Source organism: Mus musculus, chromosome 4 (genome assembly GCF_000001635.26).
Source record: "Mus musculus strain C57BL/6J chromosome 4, GRCm38.p6 C57BL/6J".
Lineage (NCBI taxonomy): Eukaryota > Metazoa > Chordata > Mammalia > Rodentia > Muridae > Mus > Mus musculus.
Window position 1 is genome coordinate 147,849,260 of NC_000070.6, and position 19,646 is coordinate 147,868,905.

Below are 19,646 nucleotides of genomic sequence, written 5' to 3' on the forward strand. Positions count from 1 at the left end.
GCTGGACATTATAACTAGGAAATGTCTGCAATGGGGGAGATGTGGAGACCCTCCTCAGCTCTTCCTTCCTGTGCTCTAGCCTGTTCTAAACTCAAGATCGTCCCATAAAAGATAAGCCACTGAGTTCATCCTTGTTGAACATTCCCCAGGCTTTTTGCCTTTGCCTCTCTGTGAACACATGGAGGATGCATCTTCTTACCTTTTTAGGACTCAGAGTTCTGTCCATAGAGAGGAAGAAGGGCTGTGGGTGACCAGGGATTTCCCTGTGGCCAGCACCTGAGGGCTGAGGATGGCTTCCTAGGATGGCTGAAACTGCAATTGTCCCAGGAATCACAAGCTTGGAGAAGGAAAAAGGCTGCCATTCCTCGGGGCAGAAATTAGAATCGGAGAGTTCTGACTGGTCAGTCCTCCTTGCAGGAGAGACTGGGTTGGAAGTGATAGGCTAGTTTAGCAGCATATGATGGTACATGCCTTTAACTCCAGCACTATGAAACAGTGGTAGCAGATCACTCACTCAGGTTGAGGCCAGTCTGGTCCCCAGAACTAATTCTAGAACAACCTGGAACAAATTCTAGGGATACAAAGGGAAAGAAACCCTGGAGAGAGAGAGAGAGGGAGAGGGAGAGGAAGAGAGAGAGAGAGAGAGAGAGAGAGAATATGATGGGCCAGTGATAAACAGGACCACATTTGACAGAACTCACTTGACAGAGCTCACTTTCTACTTTAATGTTAAACCTCATGTCAAGACCCAGAAGATGGAGTAGGAGAGGGGGTGGGGGGGTGCCTCACTGCCCAGCTCAATATCTTTTTTGAAATACTCATTTTTATTTATATGCATACCTCCATGTAAATATATGGTGTGTGGATGTGTGTGTGTGTGTGTGTGTGTGTGTGTGTGTGTGGCCTCTGAGGCTACCTGGACTTACAGGCAATTGTGAACTGCCCAGTGGATGCACTGAGAACCAGATAGATTCAGGTCCTCCGGAAGAGCAAGAAGAGCTCTTTAACTGCTGGGCCATCTCTTCTGCCTCCTCACATCGATATCTTATCTGCAAAATGCCTTTTGCAACGTCTACTGTGTGTGCTATGGAGAAGAGAGATGAGCATGGCTTGAACTGTACCCCCCACATGTGTGTCCAAGGTCTAAACTCCCCAGCACATGGCTGTATCTGGAGGCCAAGCCTTTAGGAAGTAAGCAGGTTAAGATCAGGCCCTACTCAAATAAGGTTGCTATTCTATTAAACAAGAGACTTCAGCGAGGTCCAAGCATAACGAGATTATGAGGAAACCTGTGAGAGAGTGGCTATCTAGAAAAGAAGGAAGAGACCTTCAGAAGCCAGACCACCAGTGCTTGACATCAGCCCCCAGAACTAGGAGTGGTTAGATTTCTGTTGGGTAAACATAGCAGTCTCTGGTGTTGGGCCATAGCCCAGGCAGGCCAATGGAAGCTACTCCAGGCTCACTGTCCCTGGTCTGAACTGCTTGAGATTAGATCTACTTTAGATTTCAGAATTTTTTTAAAAAGTTTTTTCTTATTCACTTTACATCCTGCTCATTTCCCCCCTCCTGGTAACCCCCTCCCACAATTATTGCCCCCCTTCCCCTTCCCTCTGAGCAGATGGGGTCACCCTGGGTATGCCCCCAACCTTGGTACTTCAAATCTCTGCACTTCCACTCCCGCCAAGTCCAGGCAAGGCAGCCCTGCTCTGAGCAACAGCTTTTGGGATAGCCCCACCCCCAACCCCTGTCCTGTTCAGTTGTTCACAACCCACATGAAGGTCAAGCTGCATATCTGCTATATATGAGCATGGAGGCCTAGTTCCAACCCATGTATGTTCTTCAGTTGATGGTTCATTCTCTGAGAGCCCCACGTGTCCATATTAGTTGATATTGTTAGTATTTCTGTGGCCTTCCTATTCCCTTAGGGGCTGTAATTCTTCCTCCTATTTTTCCATAAGAGTCCTCAAGCTCCATTCATTGTTTGGCTGCAGGTGTATGCATCTGTCTGAGTCAGCTCCTGTGTGGAGCCTCACAAAAGACAACCATGCTAGACTCCTGTCTGCAAGTATAACAGAGTATCATTAATAGTGTTCGGGACCGGTGCTTGCCCATGGGATGGGCTTCAAGTTGGGCCACTTATTGGTTGGCCATTCCCTCAGTGTCTGCTCCCTCCCCTGTGCCTACATTACTTGTAGAAAGGATAAATGTGGGGTTAAGAATTTTGTGAGTGGGTTGGTGTCTCAATCGCTCAACTGCAGTTCCTGCCTAGCTACAGGAGGTGGCCCCTTCAGGTTCCATATCTCTAATGTAGTAAGTCATGGCTAAGATGACTCACATTGATTCTTGGGAGCCTCCCTTATTTCGGGTCTCTATCTAGTCCTGGAGTTGACCCCCACCTCCTCACCCCCATCAGTTGAAGATTTCCATTCATTTTCATGGCCATCTAGCCATACCTCCTGTCCTTCCCCACACTTGATCCTGAATCCTGTAGTCCCCTCCCCATGTCCCTCCCTCCCAGTTCCCTCCTTCCATTTGTCTCTTATGACTATTTTTTTCTCCCTTGTAAGTGAGATCGAAGCTTCCTTGCTTGGGGCTTCCTAACTGTTCAGCTTCTTTGGGTCTGTGGAGTGTAACACAGTACCTGTATTTTATGTCTAACATCCACTTATAACTGAGTACATACCATGCGTGTCCTTTTGGGGCTGGGTTACCTCACTGACGATGATATCCTCAAGTTCCATCCATTTGCCTGACTGTGGCAAAGCCTTTTCGTATAGCAGTAGTCTTAGCTATCATGAGAAAAGTCATACCACAGAGAAACTCCACTAATATCAGTGTGGTAATATTTTGCACTTTGTGATATCTTTATACAAGAGTACAACCTGTAGTATGTATTGATCGTTTAGAACCGTGGCATATTCCAGTAGTCTTTGAGGACCTGAAAGAAACTCATACTGAAGGGTATGTATGACTATAAAGGTAAGGCCTTTAGCCAATGCACATTCAATTACACAAGATTATTTATTCTGGAGGAAAAAAATCTAACAAGTGTCAACAAACTATTCAAGCACTTGCAAAAAACAAAAGTAATTTAAACAATTAGTTAACTTTGTTAGATTTCACAATTCTCTTTATTACATGAAATAATACATCCAAGTGTGACACTTTGTGGGTGTGTATCAGAGCCTTTTCTACTGCTGTGATAACCCACAATGTCTAAGGAAACTTAAAAGAGGTTAATTTGGCTTAGTGTTCCAGAGGGATATGGAATCACCAAGAAAGCGGCATCCCAAGTGTCACACTGGCAGCTAAAGCAGGAAGCTCAGAGGCCACATTCAAACCTGAGCTCGAAACAGAGACTGGGAACTAAAAACTGGTGCATAGATGTAAATTCTCAAGGTTACTCCAAGTGACATATTACCTCCAGCAGGGCGTTTCCTAAGTCTTACCAAATGAAAGAAGCAACTGAGAAGGAATGGTTTCTCTGACTTCAATCCTACATCGTGGGTTTCTGTCACATGAACCACTTCATGATGAAGAAAACCTCTGCAGGTAGGCCTTCAGATGCCTCAACACCTGAATTACACGAATGGATGTTTGTACAAGAAAAGCACTTTGCAGGGCTGGCAAGATGGCTCAGTGGGTAAGAGCACTGACTGCTCTTTGGAAAGTCCTGAGTTCAGATCCCAGCAACCACATGTAATGAGATTTGATGCCCTCTTCTGGTACGTCTGAAGTCAGCTACAGTGTACTTATGTATAATAATAAATAAATCTCAAAAACAAAAACAATGGGGACTTCCTTGTTCTCGTTAAAAATCTTACAAAAAAAAAAAAAGAAGAAAAACACTTTGCAGTAATAATTTGTGTTTAACAATTTGTTTCCATTTTAAATTTGTATTTAGTCTGTATGAGAGTGTCAGATCCTGGAATGACAGACAGTTGAGAGCTGCCATGTGGGTATTAGGATTTGAACCCAGGTCCGCTGGAAAAGCAGTCAATGTTCCTAAATACTGAGCCAAATCTAAGCCCCTGTTAAATTTTAATTATGTGATGTCACTATGTCTGTCTGTCTGTGTGCATGTGACTGCTACTTCCCAAAATTCAACCCTCGAATCTTCTTGTAGCAAGAATTACAGAAAATTGTCAAAAACCTGACCTTAGCACGGCCATAAACTTGTCTTCACTACTCAGCTATGTCTCTAGACCTGTAAATATTTTCATCTTGATGTCAGGAAGTAGCAAAGAACTAAGAAAAACCCTGTTCATTTAAATTTTTTTATAAAGATGTTAGACAGCAAAAGTCTTCAATTTAAGGAAAAAGAAATCTTTCATCTCTTTTTCTTCATACCCTTGAAGGAAGGACGCTGTTTGCCATGTTCACTTAGTGCCATGGAGGGGATCACCAACTGTGATGGGAGTTTGTATTTTCAAATATTTGAAGTAGATATTAAAGTTTAGGGGCTGGTGAGATGGCTCAGTGGGTAAGAGCACCCGACTGCTCTTCCGAAGGTCTGGAGTTCAAATCCCAGCAACCACATGGTGGCTCACAACCATCCGTAACGAGATCTGACTCCCTCTTCTGGAGTGTCACAGTGTACTTACATATAATAAATAAATAAATAAATAAATAAATAAATAAATAAATAAATAAATAAATAAATAAATCTTTTTAAAAAAAGTTTAATGTGTGTGAGGTTAATTCATGTACAGAACTTCATTAAGCCATTGTTATATATGTTCTGAGGATCCTAGGCATCTTTTTTTTTCATATTTTTTATTGGGTATTTATTTCATTTACATTTCCAATGCTATCCCAAAAGTCCCCCACACGCTCCCCCACCCACTCCCCTACCCACCCACTTCCACTTCTTGGCCCTGGCGTTCCCCTGTACTGAGGCATATAAAGTTTGCACGACCAATGGGCCTCTCTTTCCACTGATGGCCAACTAGGCCATCTTCTGATTCATATGCAGCTAGAGACACGAGCTGGGGGTGGGGGTGGGGTATTGGTTAGTTCCTATTGTTGTTCCACCTGTAGGGTTGCAGATCCCTTTAGCTCCTTAAGTACTTTCCCTAGCTCCTCCATTGGGGGCCCTGTGGTCCATCCAATAGCTGACTGTGAGCATCCACTTCTGTGTTTGCCAGGCCCCGGCATAGTCTCACAAGAGACAGCCATATCTGGGTCCTTTTAGCAAAATCTTGCTAGTGTATGCAATGGTGTCAGCGTTTGGAAGCTGATTATGGGATGGATCCCCGGATATGGCAGTTTCTAGATGGTCCATCTTTTCATCTCAGCTCCAGATCCTAGGCATCTTGTTTTGCTTTTTTTGTTTGTTTGTTTGTTTGTTTTTTTGTGGTTTTAAGAGACAGGGTTTCTCTTTATAGTCCTGGCTGTCCTGGAACTCACTTTGTAGACCAGGCTGGTCTCGAACTCAGAAATCTGCCTGCCTCTGCCTCCCGAGTGCTGGGATTAAAGGCGTGCACCACCACGCCCGGCCTTGTTTTGCATTTTAACTTGGTGATCTGTATTCCTTTTCCTGCAATGTAAAGGATCCTGATGATCTATGTGGTCTATTGTTTATTTAAATATCAGACTGTGTATACTCATACTTTCCAAGTAAGGGTGTTTGTGAAGGGTGGTGTGTGGTTGTTCTTGGTTTTAGTTTTCAGATTTTCACAAAATCCCTAGAGATGATGCTTGCTATACAGCCTGATTTGGATGCCAGTCATTAGGCAAGGCTACATTTGAACTCTTTTTATTTTCATGTGTCAGCCTCCTGAGTACATGTCCAATGGTAGAAGATGTAACCCTAACATTTACGGTTTTGTCAACACATTTAAAAATGTTAATTTAAATGATTAATAGAAAAGAATATCAAAAACATTAAATCCCTCATCTGTCAGAGATGTAACAAAGTGGAATAATGAGCAATCAACTGCACATCTCACACTAGAGCTCAGTTGCCATGGCGATGTGAATATTATTTGATACTCCGTGTTTCTTCATGTCCCCATTAGTTATGTTTTGGCACTGCATCTTCAAAGAGTGACTTCTTTTTTTTTTAATTTAATATTTATTTATTATTTGTAAGTACACTGTAGCTGTCTTCAGACACTCCAGAAGAGGGCATCAGATCTCATTACAGATGGTTGTGAGCCACCATGTGGTTGCTGGGATTTGAACTCAGGACCTTTGGAAGAGCAGTCTACCGCTCTTAACTGCTGAGCCATCTCACCAGCCCCCCAAAGAGTGACTTCTAAGGGAAGTATCTATAGGGCATAGATGTTGTAACAGCAATGAAAGTAATTTAAATAGAAACATTTCTGGTGTGTGTGTTTGTGTGTGTTATTATGAAGGGAGATTTTGTAACTTGTTTAGGAGCCCACGGCCGGGATCTGGGACTGAGAACAAAGCAGAATAGCCCCCAGGCAGGCCAAGGCGGGGCTGTTGTTAAAGCATTCCTAAGAACATCTTGGCTGTAAAGATGAAAAGGTATTCAAGGACAAATGGGGCTACATTATCTAAGCTAACACCATCTGGCTGGAATCACCCCTCAATCCGGGGACAGGCAAGGCCATCTTATCTAAAGTCCCCACCATCTGGCTGGAACCTCCTGTCTCTCCATTACCCCTTGGCGCCGAGTGAAGTCATATAAATCAACTGGTTGTTAGATAAGTCCCAAGCCCACTGGAACAAAGCTCTGATGCCCCTTTTCTGCTGACATGTAATCTTTCTGTTAATGAATCAATCCCGTGTCTTTTGTCAAAATTCCTTGTACTCCCAACCTTTTGCTTCTTTAAAAGCCCCTAGCTTCCGAGTCTCGTGGTCAACTCCCCTGCCTCCTGCGCGAGGTACGTGTCGACCCAGAGCTCTGCCAAATAAACCTCATGCGTCTTGCAACAAGAGAGGATTCTTGTGTTCGTGGGTGCTTCCTGTTCCTGGATTAGAGCGGGGTCCCTAAATTTGGGGTCCTACAATTACAGGGTTTTAGGCCATGACAGATAAGTGCAGATTGGAAGACAACTTTGTGAGTCTACTTTGGCCATTTTTTATATAATGATCAAGGTCAGCTTGCTACCTTTACAACCCACAGACATTTCCCACTGAGCCATCTCACTGATCCTCAAATAAGATGTAATCATCAGTAAAATATTATCTTTTCAGATTGTAAACATATTGTCACACCAAAATGGAAGAAAACAGGACAATTTGGATATTAAATCTTATTTGCTAATGACAATATATTCTGCTACTTTTTTTACAGAATGTATTCATTTTTTTCGTTTTGTTTTTTCAAAGATGTATTTATTTTATATATAAAAGTACACTGTCACTCTCTTCAGACACATCAGAAGAGGGCATCAGATCCCATTAGAAATGGTTGTGAGCCACCATGTGGTTGCTGGGAATTGAACTCGGGACCTCTGGAAGAGTAGCCAGTACTGTTACCCGCTGAGCCACCTCTCCAGCCCTAGAATGTATTAGCTTATACTTAGGACTGAACAGAACCACAAATACCAGAGAATTGTCTCAGTAGGGAAAGTCGGTTGCTGCTAACCCTGATGAGCTCAGGTGAGTGTCTGTAAGACCCATATATAAACTTTTCTCTATTTCTACACTAGGTCTGGGGCATGTGCATGCTCACACCCCAACACATATATAAATAATTTATAAAGCCAAATAAGGGCCAATGAGGTCACTCGAACCAAACAGCTCCTAGGTTTCAGCATTTGGGGGGCAGAGGCCGGTGGATTTCTGAGTTCGAGGCCAGCCTGGTCTACAGAGTGAGTTCCAGGACAGCCAGGACTACACAGAGAAACCCTGTCCCGAAAAACAAACAAACAAACAAAAAAACAACAACAAAACAAAAACACTTGATTTCCCATGTGGTGTTACCTCCTTCCAGCCTAGCAAGGCTGGCTGTGACCATCCACCTCTTAAGCGGAGCCACCTGCTGTGCTGCTCCTTTGATGTGCCACTACCTGCCTGAGGCCCAACCTGCCTGAGGTGTAACTGGTTCTCTTCCAAGATTTTCCGGAGTTAGCACCTAACTGTTATCTTCGAGAGTTCCCACTAAAAGGCTGACCTATCTACTTCAAAGAAACTTTGCATGGGTAGAGATGAGCCTCCCCTCTTCTTTATAAAGCATGTTTGCTGACATTAAATTTGAACCTTGATCAGAATGACTGTCTTGGTTTCATATTTCTCTCGCGCCGCCTAGCTCCCTCTTCTCTTCCAGATTCCAAAATGCCTTCCCAGAACAGAACCCAGACATGTGAACCGCTGGCCGGACACAACAATGTGGTAAATAGACAGAAAAAAACAAACACACAAACAAACAAAAACTAGAAGTCATCTGGTGAAGTGGCACCCACCCACCTCTGTAATCCCAGCACTGGAGAGGTTGAGGCAGGAGGATCACAACGTTAAGGCCAATGCTGGCTTCTTATTTTAAAAAAAGGAAACAATGAGAGAATGAAGAAAGGTGCTTAAACAGAATATGGGATATTATTCAACCTTCAAAAACAAAAGAAGTTCTGAAAGAAAAAAGTTTACCCAGCCTTCTGTCTCTAGAAGTACACTTAATAAACTTGCTTTCTTCCAAAAAAATAAAATTATTAAGAAAATTCTGACATATTACATCATAGATTCAGGGCATAAACTTTTTAGTGCAAGAGGACATGGCTTACTGACTGACTAACCCTTAGGGCATCAAAGTTAGGAAAACCATTTTCACAGCTTCGTAAGCTGGAGTCACAGGACGATATCATCCTCTAAGCTGAAAACTTTAAATTAAAAAACAAAAAACAACAACAAAAAACCCAACATGCTTAGCATTTGCAAAGGGGTACACACCTCCACTCTTTGGACCCAGAGGCTAAGGTTTCAGGATTGATGTAACTTTGAAGCCAACCTGGTAAGATCCAGGCCCTCTTTGTTGTCTCAAACAACAGGACACACAAAAAAGGGAAATGCCTACAAATGGTTCAAGTTCCCGTTTGTTCTGTTTTGATCTATGAATGTGGCATTAAAAAAAGAAAATAGATGGTTTTTTTGTTTTGTTTTAAATGTGTGGGTGTTTAGCCTGCATGTATGTCTCCCTGTGCATCTTGTGCATGCTTGCGCCCATGAAGGTCAGAAGAGACCATCAAATTTCCTGAAACTAGAGTTACAAAAGATTATGAGATACCATGTGGGTGCTGGGAATTAAACCTGGGATCTCTCAAAGGGCAACCAAAGCCAAATGCTGTGCCATTTCTCCAGCCTGAAACTGGAACTTTAAATTAAAAAAAAAAAAAAACCAAAAACCTGTGTTTGTGCACACAGGTACAAAAGTGTCTAAAGAGGGAAGAGAGGTGTATTGGGTCCCCTGCAGCTAGAGTTCCAGGCATCTGTGTACCACTGGATATGGGTGATCCAATGCCAGCCCTCTGGTGTAGAAGTGTCTTAGTTATTTTTCCACTACTATGGTAAAACAGCATGACCAAGGCAACTGAGAGAAGGAAGGTTTTTCTATGGTTCCTGAAGGTTAAAGCCCGCAGTGAAGGGCACAGCATGGCAGCATGGCAGCTGAGCTAGAAGCTGAGGGCTCATATCCAGAGCCACAAAGAGGCTACTGAGTAAATGTATTCAGAAGAGTGAGTCTTTAAACTCCCACATCTCGCATTCAGTGACGTTATTCCTCCAAGGCCACACCTTCACAGAGACTAAGCTTTCACATCCCAGAGACTACATGTTTATTCAAACCACCAATGTAGTATGTGCTCTTAACTGCCTAGCTATCTCTCACGTGTCAAAGCTCAAATTTAATATTATGCAAACTAAAGTATACAAAGCATGGGAGAAACACCTGCCAAATCTGTTTCTTATGAGGTTCTTGGCTGTCAGTTTCCTAATATTTCCTTCTTAGGGTTCTGGGTCACCAAGTTTCTAGAGCTGGGCCCAGAAATGAGCACAAAGATACAAGGGACCTCAAGAGAACCCTTCAGCCGGCAGTGGTGGCGCATGCCTTTAATCCCAGCACTTGAGAGACAGAGGCAGGCATATTTCTGAGTTTGAGGCCAGCCTGGTCTACAAAATGAGTTCCAGGACAGCCAGGGCTATACAGAGAAACACTGTTTCAAAAGAACAAGAGAGAGAGAGAGAGAGAGAGAGAGAGAGAGAGAGAGAGAGAGAGAGAGAGAGAGAGAGAGAGAGAGAGAGAGAGAGAGAGAGAGAGACCTTCCACTGAGATCAAGGAGAAAGCTCATTCAATGTGAGACATATTTTTCAGTGAGTCCCATGCTGAGACAGTGTATATGTGTGGAGACAGGTGCACACATGCCATGACATGCCAATGAAATCCTGAAGACCACACTGGGTGTGGGTCCATACCTTACAATTTGAGGTAGGGGGTTTCTTTGTTGTTCTTTCTTTTTTTTTTTTCCATTTTTTATTAGGTATTTAGCTCATTTACATTTCCAATGCTATACCAAAAGTCCCCCATACCCACCCACCCCCACTCCCCTACCCACCCACTCCCCCTTTTTGGCCCTGGCGTTCCCCTGTACTGGGGCATATAAAGTTTGCGTGTCCAATGGGCCTCTCTTTCCAGTGATGGCCGACTAGGCCATCTTTTGATACATATACAGCTAGAGTCAAGAGCTCCGGGGTACTGGTTAGTTCATAATGTTGTTCCACCTATAGGGTTTTGTTGTTCTTTCAATGTGTGTTCTTCCAATGTGTGCGTTAAGCTTTTTTTTTTTTTTTTGGTTTTTCGAGACAGAGTTTCTCTGTGTAGCCCTGGCTGTCCTGGAATTCACTCTCTAGACCAGGCTGGCCTCAAACTCAGAAATTCACCTGCCTCTGCCTCCCGAGTGCTGGGATTAAAGGCGTGCGCCACCACCACTCCTGGGCATGTGTACATAGCAAGGATCCTTACCCACTGAGCCATCTCCCCAGGCCTAAGATACTTTGACACTGACCTTGGTTCTAGCCTGCTTTGGGGACCCATCGGTCTGGTAGACAGTCATCTATCTAGATCTGAGAGCTACAGTAAAAGCTATCGATCTGAGTAGGGTCCAGTGGCACATGCCCATATTCCATACTCAAGAGGTAGATGCAGAAGGATCAGAAGTTCAAGGACAGCCTTGGCTACATTGTGACTGCCAGGCTAGCCTGGGCTTTGTGAGATCATACGGTAGAGAATACACAAAAAAGCCACACTCCCAGTGTGACCACCAGATTCCCAATGTCTCTGTCAGGCAAAGTGAGACGATGAGTTTAGGACACCAGGACCTCAAGAGAACCATCAGAAAAGAGAGGCTTACAGGGCTGGTGAGATGGCTCAGTGGGTAAGAGCACCTGACTGCTCTTCCGAAGGTCCGGAGTTCAAATCCCAGCAACCACATGGTGGCTCACAACCATCTGTAATGAGATCTGACTCCCTCTTCTGGAGTGTCTGAAGACAGCTACAGTGTCCTTACATATAATAAATAAATAAATTAAAAAAAAAAAAAAAAAAGAGAGGCTTACATGGAGACAGGAAGTGTAGGACCCTGAGCTTTATTAGCACGCTACTCAGAGCACTCCCTCCCCTCTGCACCCCATTTCCCACTTTCAGTATCTCAGTAAACAGAGGGGACAATGGAGGAGAGACAGCTGAGCCACCTCCATCTTCTCCACTTCCAGCTCTCAGGGGCTTCTCCTCAGGGGAGGCTGTTGGCACTGGTAGAATACTGTTGTCTTCTGGGCCGTCTGTCCTCTGGGCTTCTAGTGGGAGGGACAGAGCTGGGCAACCTGGGGCTCTGACCAGAGAGGTGGTGTGACCTGTGCTGGCAAGGCCTGGAAGGAGAGTAGTTGGGAGCTACTAGGGGACAGATGAATAGGAAAAGATTGTGAGGTTCCCCAGGGATAAGTGAGATGCAGTAATAGCCTCTCCTCCTCCTGCAACTTGGAGGCAGGCTCCTTTCCTGGCGAGACTGGAGCAGGTGTCAAGGAGTGTCAAAGTTACATGGGACACCTTTGTCAGAGCCTGGGCTCCCCATCTCAATAGGATCTGTCCCACCTGGACACTTTCCCACCCCAGGTTGGGACACACCCTAGACCCTACCTGACAGGGTGGGCTAGTGGCTGACAGATCCCGACGCTGCCCTGCTCCATAGGACACGGAGGACCAGAGGTCCAGGCTCTTGGGGACAGACGTTTTCTCTGACTTTGGAGGGAGGATGTCCCAGCCCAGCAGACAGTGCTGTGGAAAGCCAATGTTAAAGGCATCTGTCATACACTACTATAGAAAACTCCTTGAGCCATCATGATCCCCTCCCTGGGGCGGAAGCTGTGTTTACCCACGGGTTTACCCTAGGTCACCCCAAACTCAGTTTGTGTTGACCTGGCCACCACAACCCTCCCCAAGAGGGAGGAGAAGATGGGGATATTAATGGAATCCTTTCCATGTTGGACTTGGCCTTGAACCCCTAAGTTGCATGACTTCACTAAGCTACCCACGAGACCCCAATACTGACAATGGTCCCTTTACTCCCACTGTATAGGGGAGCCAAGGGGTCTTTCTCCTCTTCTCACAATTGCAGCTACTTTGTCCTCCACCAGGTTTAGGTAGGACACCCTTTGACTCCCATCCTGACTAGGATATGAGACACACAATGGAAAACTAAAGGTCTGGATGCAGATCCATCTCTCCCACCAACCCTCCTCTGCCTCCACGTCCCGTGTGTGGGTGAGGTAAGATAGTGACTGCTGTGGCTCTGGAGAACAGCCCTCCGAAGGGCTACACATGTGGCACCCAAGAGCTCAGTGATTGGGTCTCATGTAGATACCCATCTTAGGCACCATGTAGGGAAAAGGTACCACACCTGCCCAGGGACTGAGGACTTCACCAGCCAAAACCTGCTAGCATTCAATATCCTTAGAGCAAGCTCTCTTCCTAAGGCTAGCTCAGGACCCTGGCCCCAGCTGCCTCTAACCTCTTAGGGCAGGAAGCTTACCCGAGGCAAAGCTAGAGTGTCAGATGCATCAAAGCTCTTCCTTCTGTGAATTCGATACTGGTGTGGAGGGTCCATGATGGATAGGGGGATGCTCACCCTGTGTAAGAGGGCACAGCACCAAAATCAGCAAGGGTCACACTCTGCACCCCATCCACTGGGACCCCCAGGAATCCCAACGTTATTGACACTCACCTGACTTGCACTGGCTCCACCAGAGTTCCGGGGCCCTTCTCATCCCGGGGTATCCCACACAGACGGCAAGGGGCGCCTGGATCCACAGGCTCAGGAAACAGCCGGCGGTTGATACGGTAACAGTACATACCTGTGAGGCCCATGAGATACCACAGCTCCCCCTAAACTAGGGGATTTGTTTCCAGAGCCCAGGGCTGTCCCTAGTTCACAAGCCAGGCTGTCCACTGAGGAGCCAGCCCCTCTGTTCCCAGCATCTTCCCTCCCAAAGTCTTGGTTCCACATGAAAGGTCAGGGAGAAATGTCCTCCCAGGGGCAGCTTCTGGAGAGAGGTGGGTTCAATGGACAGAACCAAAGGCCGTCAAAGCCCTAAGCCAGGGTGCATCCCACAATGCTTAGATACCAGGCTGCCATTCCTGAGTCCACAGCTCAGAGCGCGACCTGGTGGAAGTGGACACTCACACTCGTGGTCCTCTTCCACACCGCTGCTCTCTTGCAGGCCTGGGAACACAGCTCTGGGGTTGGGGAGAGAAGAGCAGGATGAGTGACGGATTCCCCCAATCCCTGGACAGGCCCCATGAACCCCTGCTTACTCAGGGGAGTTGCAAACACAATCCTCTTTGTTGTTTTCTCGAAACCTCTGCAGCATAGAGAAGAAGGCCTCGGGCTCACTAGTGACTGGAGAGCTATTGTCCAGGGACCCTGGGGTGGGCAAAGCAGCAGTGGGTGAGTTGAATCACCTTGCCCCTCAGACTCTACACCCTCTGTTAGTGCCAGCTCTGTTTGTGCACCAGCCTGCCTTGCTGTAGTCAGCAGTCCACAGACTGGATTCCCACAGAGTCCTTAACCGGGGTCACACACTCGTCTTAGTTACTTTGTTTAGAGAAAGTACGTATGTAACTGAACTGGATATGCCTCTGGAGTGATGAGATTCAAGGCCCACGTCTCCATGCTTACTTCTGTTCTACAGACAAGTTCCCATGTAACCCAGGCTGGCCTCCAACTCGACACTTTGGTCTCAACTTCCCAGTGCAGAGATTATATATGCAGGACCCTGGCTTACTTATTAGCTGGAGAAAGAGTGGGAGGCTAGACAAGGTTCCCTCTCTGAGGAAGCCACATTCTAAAGAGGTGAAAGAGGAGTTAGTCACCAAGGAACTCTGTGATACAATACTGAATAGAGACACCTTCAGGGAGGCTGGAGGCCAGAGGCAGGCGGCTGCATGTCACAGAGTGGACATTACAAGGGAGGTCTAGAAGTTGACCAGAGACGAAATCTAGGGAGCCACAGGGACAAATCGAAAGGATACCCCAGTAGGTGAAGGTGTGAAAGCCCCGAACAGTCGGGAGCTTGGCATGTGAGGAACAGTCAGGCTGAGACCATGGCCAGATCACAGTGAGGGGTCAGGATAGAGGGAATGGAGCCCAGAGGCTGAGAGGATTCAGGGACAAGGTCAGAGACGTTTTTACAGGATTCCTCTTTGAGGCTGAAGAGGTGAGAGAAAGCAGAGACAGCGAGAGAAGCTGTAAATTCCAGAAAGGTACTAAGGAAGTTCTAGAGACTGTACTAGCCATAGGTACATGGAATATGTAAAAGGGAGACAAAGTCAAGGCCGAGCCCAAGGCACAGCTTGACTCCCTAGGTTCACGAGGCTGCCATTTACAGAGACAGGAAGAGGGGCTGCACTGAGGATGGGGTGGAAACCAGGACCTTGGTTATGGGTGTTGGACTGATCCTGCCAAAATTCCATTTTATTCTATGTTTTGGTGAGCAAAAAATTTTTAAGTGGGGTGAAACACTTATAATCTTAGCAGTTGGGAGGCAGAGTCTTGGGGATCCCTGTGCTGTCAAGGAAGGCTATTCTGCATAGGGAGTTTCAGGACACTCAACAAAAGTTACTAAGAAGCCGGGTGTGGTGGTGCACGCCTTTAATCCCAGCACTTGGGAGGCAGAGGCAGGTGGATTTCTGAGTTGGAGGCCAGCCTGGTCTACAAAGTGAGTTCCAGGACAGCCAGGGCTATACAGAGAAACCCTGTCTCAAAAAACCAAAAAAAAAAAAAAAAAAAAAAAAAGTTACTAAGAAGAGACTAAGGTAGGGCTGGAGTGATAGCACATGCCTTTGATCCCAGCTCTCAGGAGGCGGGGCAGGAGGCGGATCTCTGAGTTCTAGGGCTGCCTGGTGTATGGATGGAGATCCAGGCCAGCCAGGAATATTCAGAGAGACCCAGTGAATACAAACTAACAAGAAAAGAACACTGGCTGCTTTTGCAGGGACTCACCTCCCAGCACCCATACCCTATGGCTCACAACCCCTCCCCCCACCACACCTCCCCCCACCCCTGTAACTCCAATTCCAGCCTCCCCCACACCCTTGTGGCCTCCACAGACACTAGGTATGTGCATGATGGACAGACATATATACAGGCAAACTCACACATATACGAATGGTTAAAATTAAAAGCTAAAATGGCATCATTTCTGCCGCATGCATCCTAACACTCAGTTTTCAGAGACGAAGCAGAAGAGGCTAGAAAGACGACAGGAGCCCCCGAGGAACCAGAGGAGCAGAAGAGATGAGATGCTTCTGTTAGTGTGGCTCGGGGACCTGGCTGCTGTAAATGCTCTACTATAGGCCAGCAGTCACAGTTCACTAGCTCATCCATTCACCTTCCTTGGGTCCAGGCTGAGATTAGTCCAACCCCACCCCTCCCTCACTTGAATGCCCACCCATCGCCTGTAACCCCTCCCCTCACCTGCAATCCAATCATAGCCTAGGTATGGCCTAGAGTGCCAGCTGCTCTCAGGCACTGCAGACTCCTGGGAGGTCACTCTGGGCTGAGGAAGTAGACAAAGGTTAGATCAGAAGGTTTGGCCCAGAGGTCCCATTACAGAGCGACACCATGCCTTGTCATGACTTAAGACTCCAGCTCGGTGCCAGCCTCAGCTGGGGAACTCAGAAACGAGAAGGTCAGTTTGGACCCACTTTAGGTGTGGCTTTGAACAGACCTGGGCTCCAGGCCTGTCTCTCTACCTGTACAATAAGACTTGCCTCCTTCTTCACAAAGTGCTGACTAAGAACTGATAGCAATGATAACATCACACTGGACCTTCTAGAAGCCCCAACCCCACCCCCACCCCCCAAAGGGACACTTTCTAGGGACAATCTGTCAGACAGGGAAACTGAGGCTCCCCATGATTTCCAGGAACTACTTAAGTTACCTTAGATGGCTTGCTTAGTCGTGACAGGATGGACCTTGGGACCTGTGTCTTGTCAGGTCCCAGACCTTTTGGTCCTCCCAAAGACACTGGCCCCTTCAGACCCTGAGTGGCTAGCAAGGGTACTGAGGGGGGCCGTAGTTCTTCCTGGGGCTCCTGGTGTTGGCCTGTGGCAGGTAGGAAAGAGTCCATCCTGGAGTTGAACTTGACATACCAGGCCACATCAAACGTGTCATCTCGACGACTGTCCAGTGGGTCCAACATGTGTCTTTTGTCCTGTGAGCTGGGGGCCACTGAGGAAGCGGAAGAAGTCTCTTGGGACAGTGGCATCTCTAAGTTGTTGCTGCTACAATCCAAGTTTGACTGTAAGAAACAGGTCAGGTTACCCAGGCAGCAGCCCAGCCAATGCCCAGGCACTCTGGCTTGCTGTGGACCTTGTAATTTACCCTGCTGTGGCTTTGGGGTATCCCAACCCAGTCCCTTCCTCCCAAGGCCTCAGTTTTGCACCGTCAATGAAATGGGTGCATCACAGCATAAACTGTCTTTCCTCGACACCTGGGCATTACCAAGTTTAGCCACCTACCCCTGATGCTGCTCTCACCACCGACCGACACATGGCTTCGTGCCCAGCCCAAAGCTGCTTCAGGAGCTCCAGGCTAAGCAGCCGAAGCCGAACGGGGTCTTTAGTCTCTGCCATATTGGGCATGCGGGCTTCTCACAGTAATGTCACTGTCTCTGGGCTGCAGAGGTGCTGACCCTAGGTTCCACCTGAAGTCAAAACAGCAATGACAAGAAAAATGAGGGAGGAACCCTGCCACACAGGCCTAGATTAAGATCATCACCCTGCAGCCTCACCCTGTTTACTTATTATCCTCTCTGCTTCCTTGCCTGCCAAGAGACGACAACTCCCACTGGGCCTTCCCTATGTAATCTAATTCCTGGGGCCTGTGAGACGTCTCAATAGATAAAGGTGCTTGCTGCCAAGCTTGACGATCTGAGTTCAATTCCCAGGGCCTACAGAGTAGAGAGAACTGACTCTCATGAATTGTCTTCTTACCTCCATACATTCATGGGTCAGGGCATGTGCTTGCCCTATACCCACACATATAAGAACTTATTTTTAATATTAATCTGACTCCTTTATCATATAGAAAAGACTAGTGCAGCATGCTAATTTAAAGCTTAATGACTTGTGCTATTGTGCAGGGCAGGGGAGTTCGACCCTGAGTGGTGACAGTTAGGGGGCTTTTAACAGCTAGCTGAGGAATTGGGAGGAGTTGGGAGGAGAGTTGATAGGAGTTAGGAAGAGTTGGGAGGAGAGTTGGGAGGAGTTAGGAAGAGTTGGGAGGAGTTGGGAGGAGAGTTGGGAGGAGTTAGGAAGAGTTAGGAGGAGTTAGGAAGAGTTGGGAGGAGTTGGGAGGAGAGTTGGGAGGAGTTAGGAAGAGTTGGGAGGAGTTCTCTTCCGGGTGTCCTTGGTGAAATTTACAAGGCAGGAGTGGGGAGTGAGTTCTTTCTGAATTTTTATCTCCGTGTCATTGGCACAGGAAGGTAGGCATCTCTGGTTGTAAAGTATAGAAACAAAAAGGCTTTTTGCTGGCTATAGAGAACAAAGAGCTTTTTTCTGGCTGCATTTTTAGAGATCAGGGAAAACAAGCTTGGGGAACGTCTAGGGGCTTTACCTTCCAGGGAGAAACGCTCTAAGTCGGGGTCTCATACTATCTGGAGCTGGCACTGAACCCAGAACTGGAAGCATTAAGCCTTTTTCTCTGCCACAAGTCTTCTCCTGGTCAATTCATTTCTTTGCTTTTCTTTCTTTCTTTCTTCCTTTCTTTAATTTGCATGTATATCCCAAGGTCACACAGCTACTAAATGTCAAAAGCAGGGTTTGAACCAAAATGTAGGTTCCTGCTTGTTGTGCAGTGGCTACTTCCCCTGACTTTCAAACTTCTCCCTGATGGTGGGAGGAGAGAATCTCTTCAGAAGGCTGCAAATTCCTAGAGCTCCCTCCACAAGGTTGATTTAAACTATGTCCAGGGGAGAGCATTCTCAGATGGAGCTGCCTGAAAGCTGCGCGGGGGTGGATCAGAACCCGTGCTCGGTGGGACTGTCAGTGATGTAGCTGCCTTTGGGTCATGACCCCAATACGTACACTCCTTGGTTCACCCAGCCACACTTGGGTGGAATCGTTTCTCTGTTCTGTTGGCTGTGCTCTGGGGCAAATAAACCTTTGTTGACACATGACTCCCTATGAAGGGTCTGCACGGAGGAAAGCATGGCCCTGACTGGGACACAAACCCCACCCCCACCCCTTCTCCGGCCAGCTTTGGTCCTCAAAAATTATACTCAGGGGCTCTCTCTCTCTCTCTCTCTCTCTCTCTCTCTCTTTCTCAAAGATTTATTTATTTGTTCGGACACACCAGAAGAAGGCGTAGGATTCCATTACTGATGGTTGTGAGCCACCATGTGGTTGCTGGGAATTGAACTCAGTGGTTAAGAGCACTGAGCCGTCTCTCCAGACACTTTCTTTTGCTTCTGGAAGAGATGTCTGCAATATAAAGAAGCACTTCCCACTTCTCTTACAACCCCAGCCCAGACTCCTCCAGCCGAATCAGACCCCCCTATCCTTCCCAGCCCTGCCACCCTACAGGCCCCTGGAGACTTGGGTTTCGGAGCAGGCTGCAGGGGGCGAGCAGAGAAGACCCCAGCATCTCACTCACGCGCACTCAGGCAGGGTGCACACCGGGGCCTAGGCGCTTGCCCCTTCTCTACCGGTCTAGCGGGACGAAGGCACGCCTCTGTGGTCCCGAGATCAGCGGCTGCCATGGATAAAAGGACGCCAACGCTCTCCGCCCGAAAGCCCAGATTCCCAGCAGCCGGGGAATCCGCCTCCAGCAGGGGCGGAACCTCCAGTGGTTGTCCTAATTGGCTAAGGCTGGGGCGGGGCCTCCGCCGCTGTCCTGCTCGGCCAATTGACAGTGCCAGGACGCCTTATATTTGTTTCTTCGCATCCGGAAGCGGCAGTTTCAATATGGAAAGGAGGGGCTAATGGGACCTCATTGCTGATTGGTTAACTGTTAATGCTAATTCTACCAATTCAAATTGAGGACAGGCTCTGGTTGGTCAGTAGTACTCGGTTACGCAATTTCCGGATGTAAAGTCTCTAATGGCAGTGGATAGGTGGGGCTAGAGACTCCGGCAACTTTGACCTTTTCACGCGGACCCCACACTAGCAACTCCCCAGAGTGCTTTTGCCA

The 19,646-nt window shown here is 47.1% G+C and overlaps 1 protein-coding gene across 5 annotated transcripts; it reads right to left on the reverse strand.

The window, feature by feature from the left end:
- Positions 1–11,518: 11,518 nt before the first annotated feature.
- Miip (migration and invasion inhibitory protein) lies at positions 11,519–19,460 on the reverse strand. 5 transcript variants are annotated; one of them, NM_001025365.2, is made up of 10 exons: positions 19,110–19,460; positions 16,976–17,160; positions 16,396–16,755; positions 15,930–16,011; positions 13,769–13,877; positions 13,638–13,690; positions 13,179–13,308; positions 12,987–13,083; positions 12,095–12,232; positions 11,519–11,826 (listed from the first exon to the last, which is right to left on the reverse strand). In NM_001025365.2, the coding sequence occupies exons 2-10, from the start codon at positions 17,096–17,098 to the stop codon at positions 11,755–11,757; spliced, it is 1,164 nt and encodes a 387-aa protein (NP_001020536.2). In that variant the 5' UTR covers positions 17,099–17,160; positions 19,110–19,460; the 3' UTR covers positions 11,519–11,754. The 5 variants fall into 5 exon arrangements, 3 of the variants coding, with proteins under 3 accessions (NP_001020536.2, NP_001361633.1, XP_006539014.1); NM_001374704.1 differs by having other exon boundaries at positions 11,532–11,754; positions 19,110–19,257; XR_001784152.2 differs by lacking the exon at positions 13,769–13,877 and having other exon boundaries at positions 11,532–11,826; positions 19,110–19,424.
- Positions 19,461–19,646: the final 186 nt, after the last annotated feature.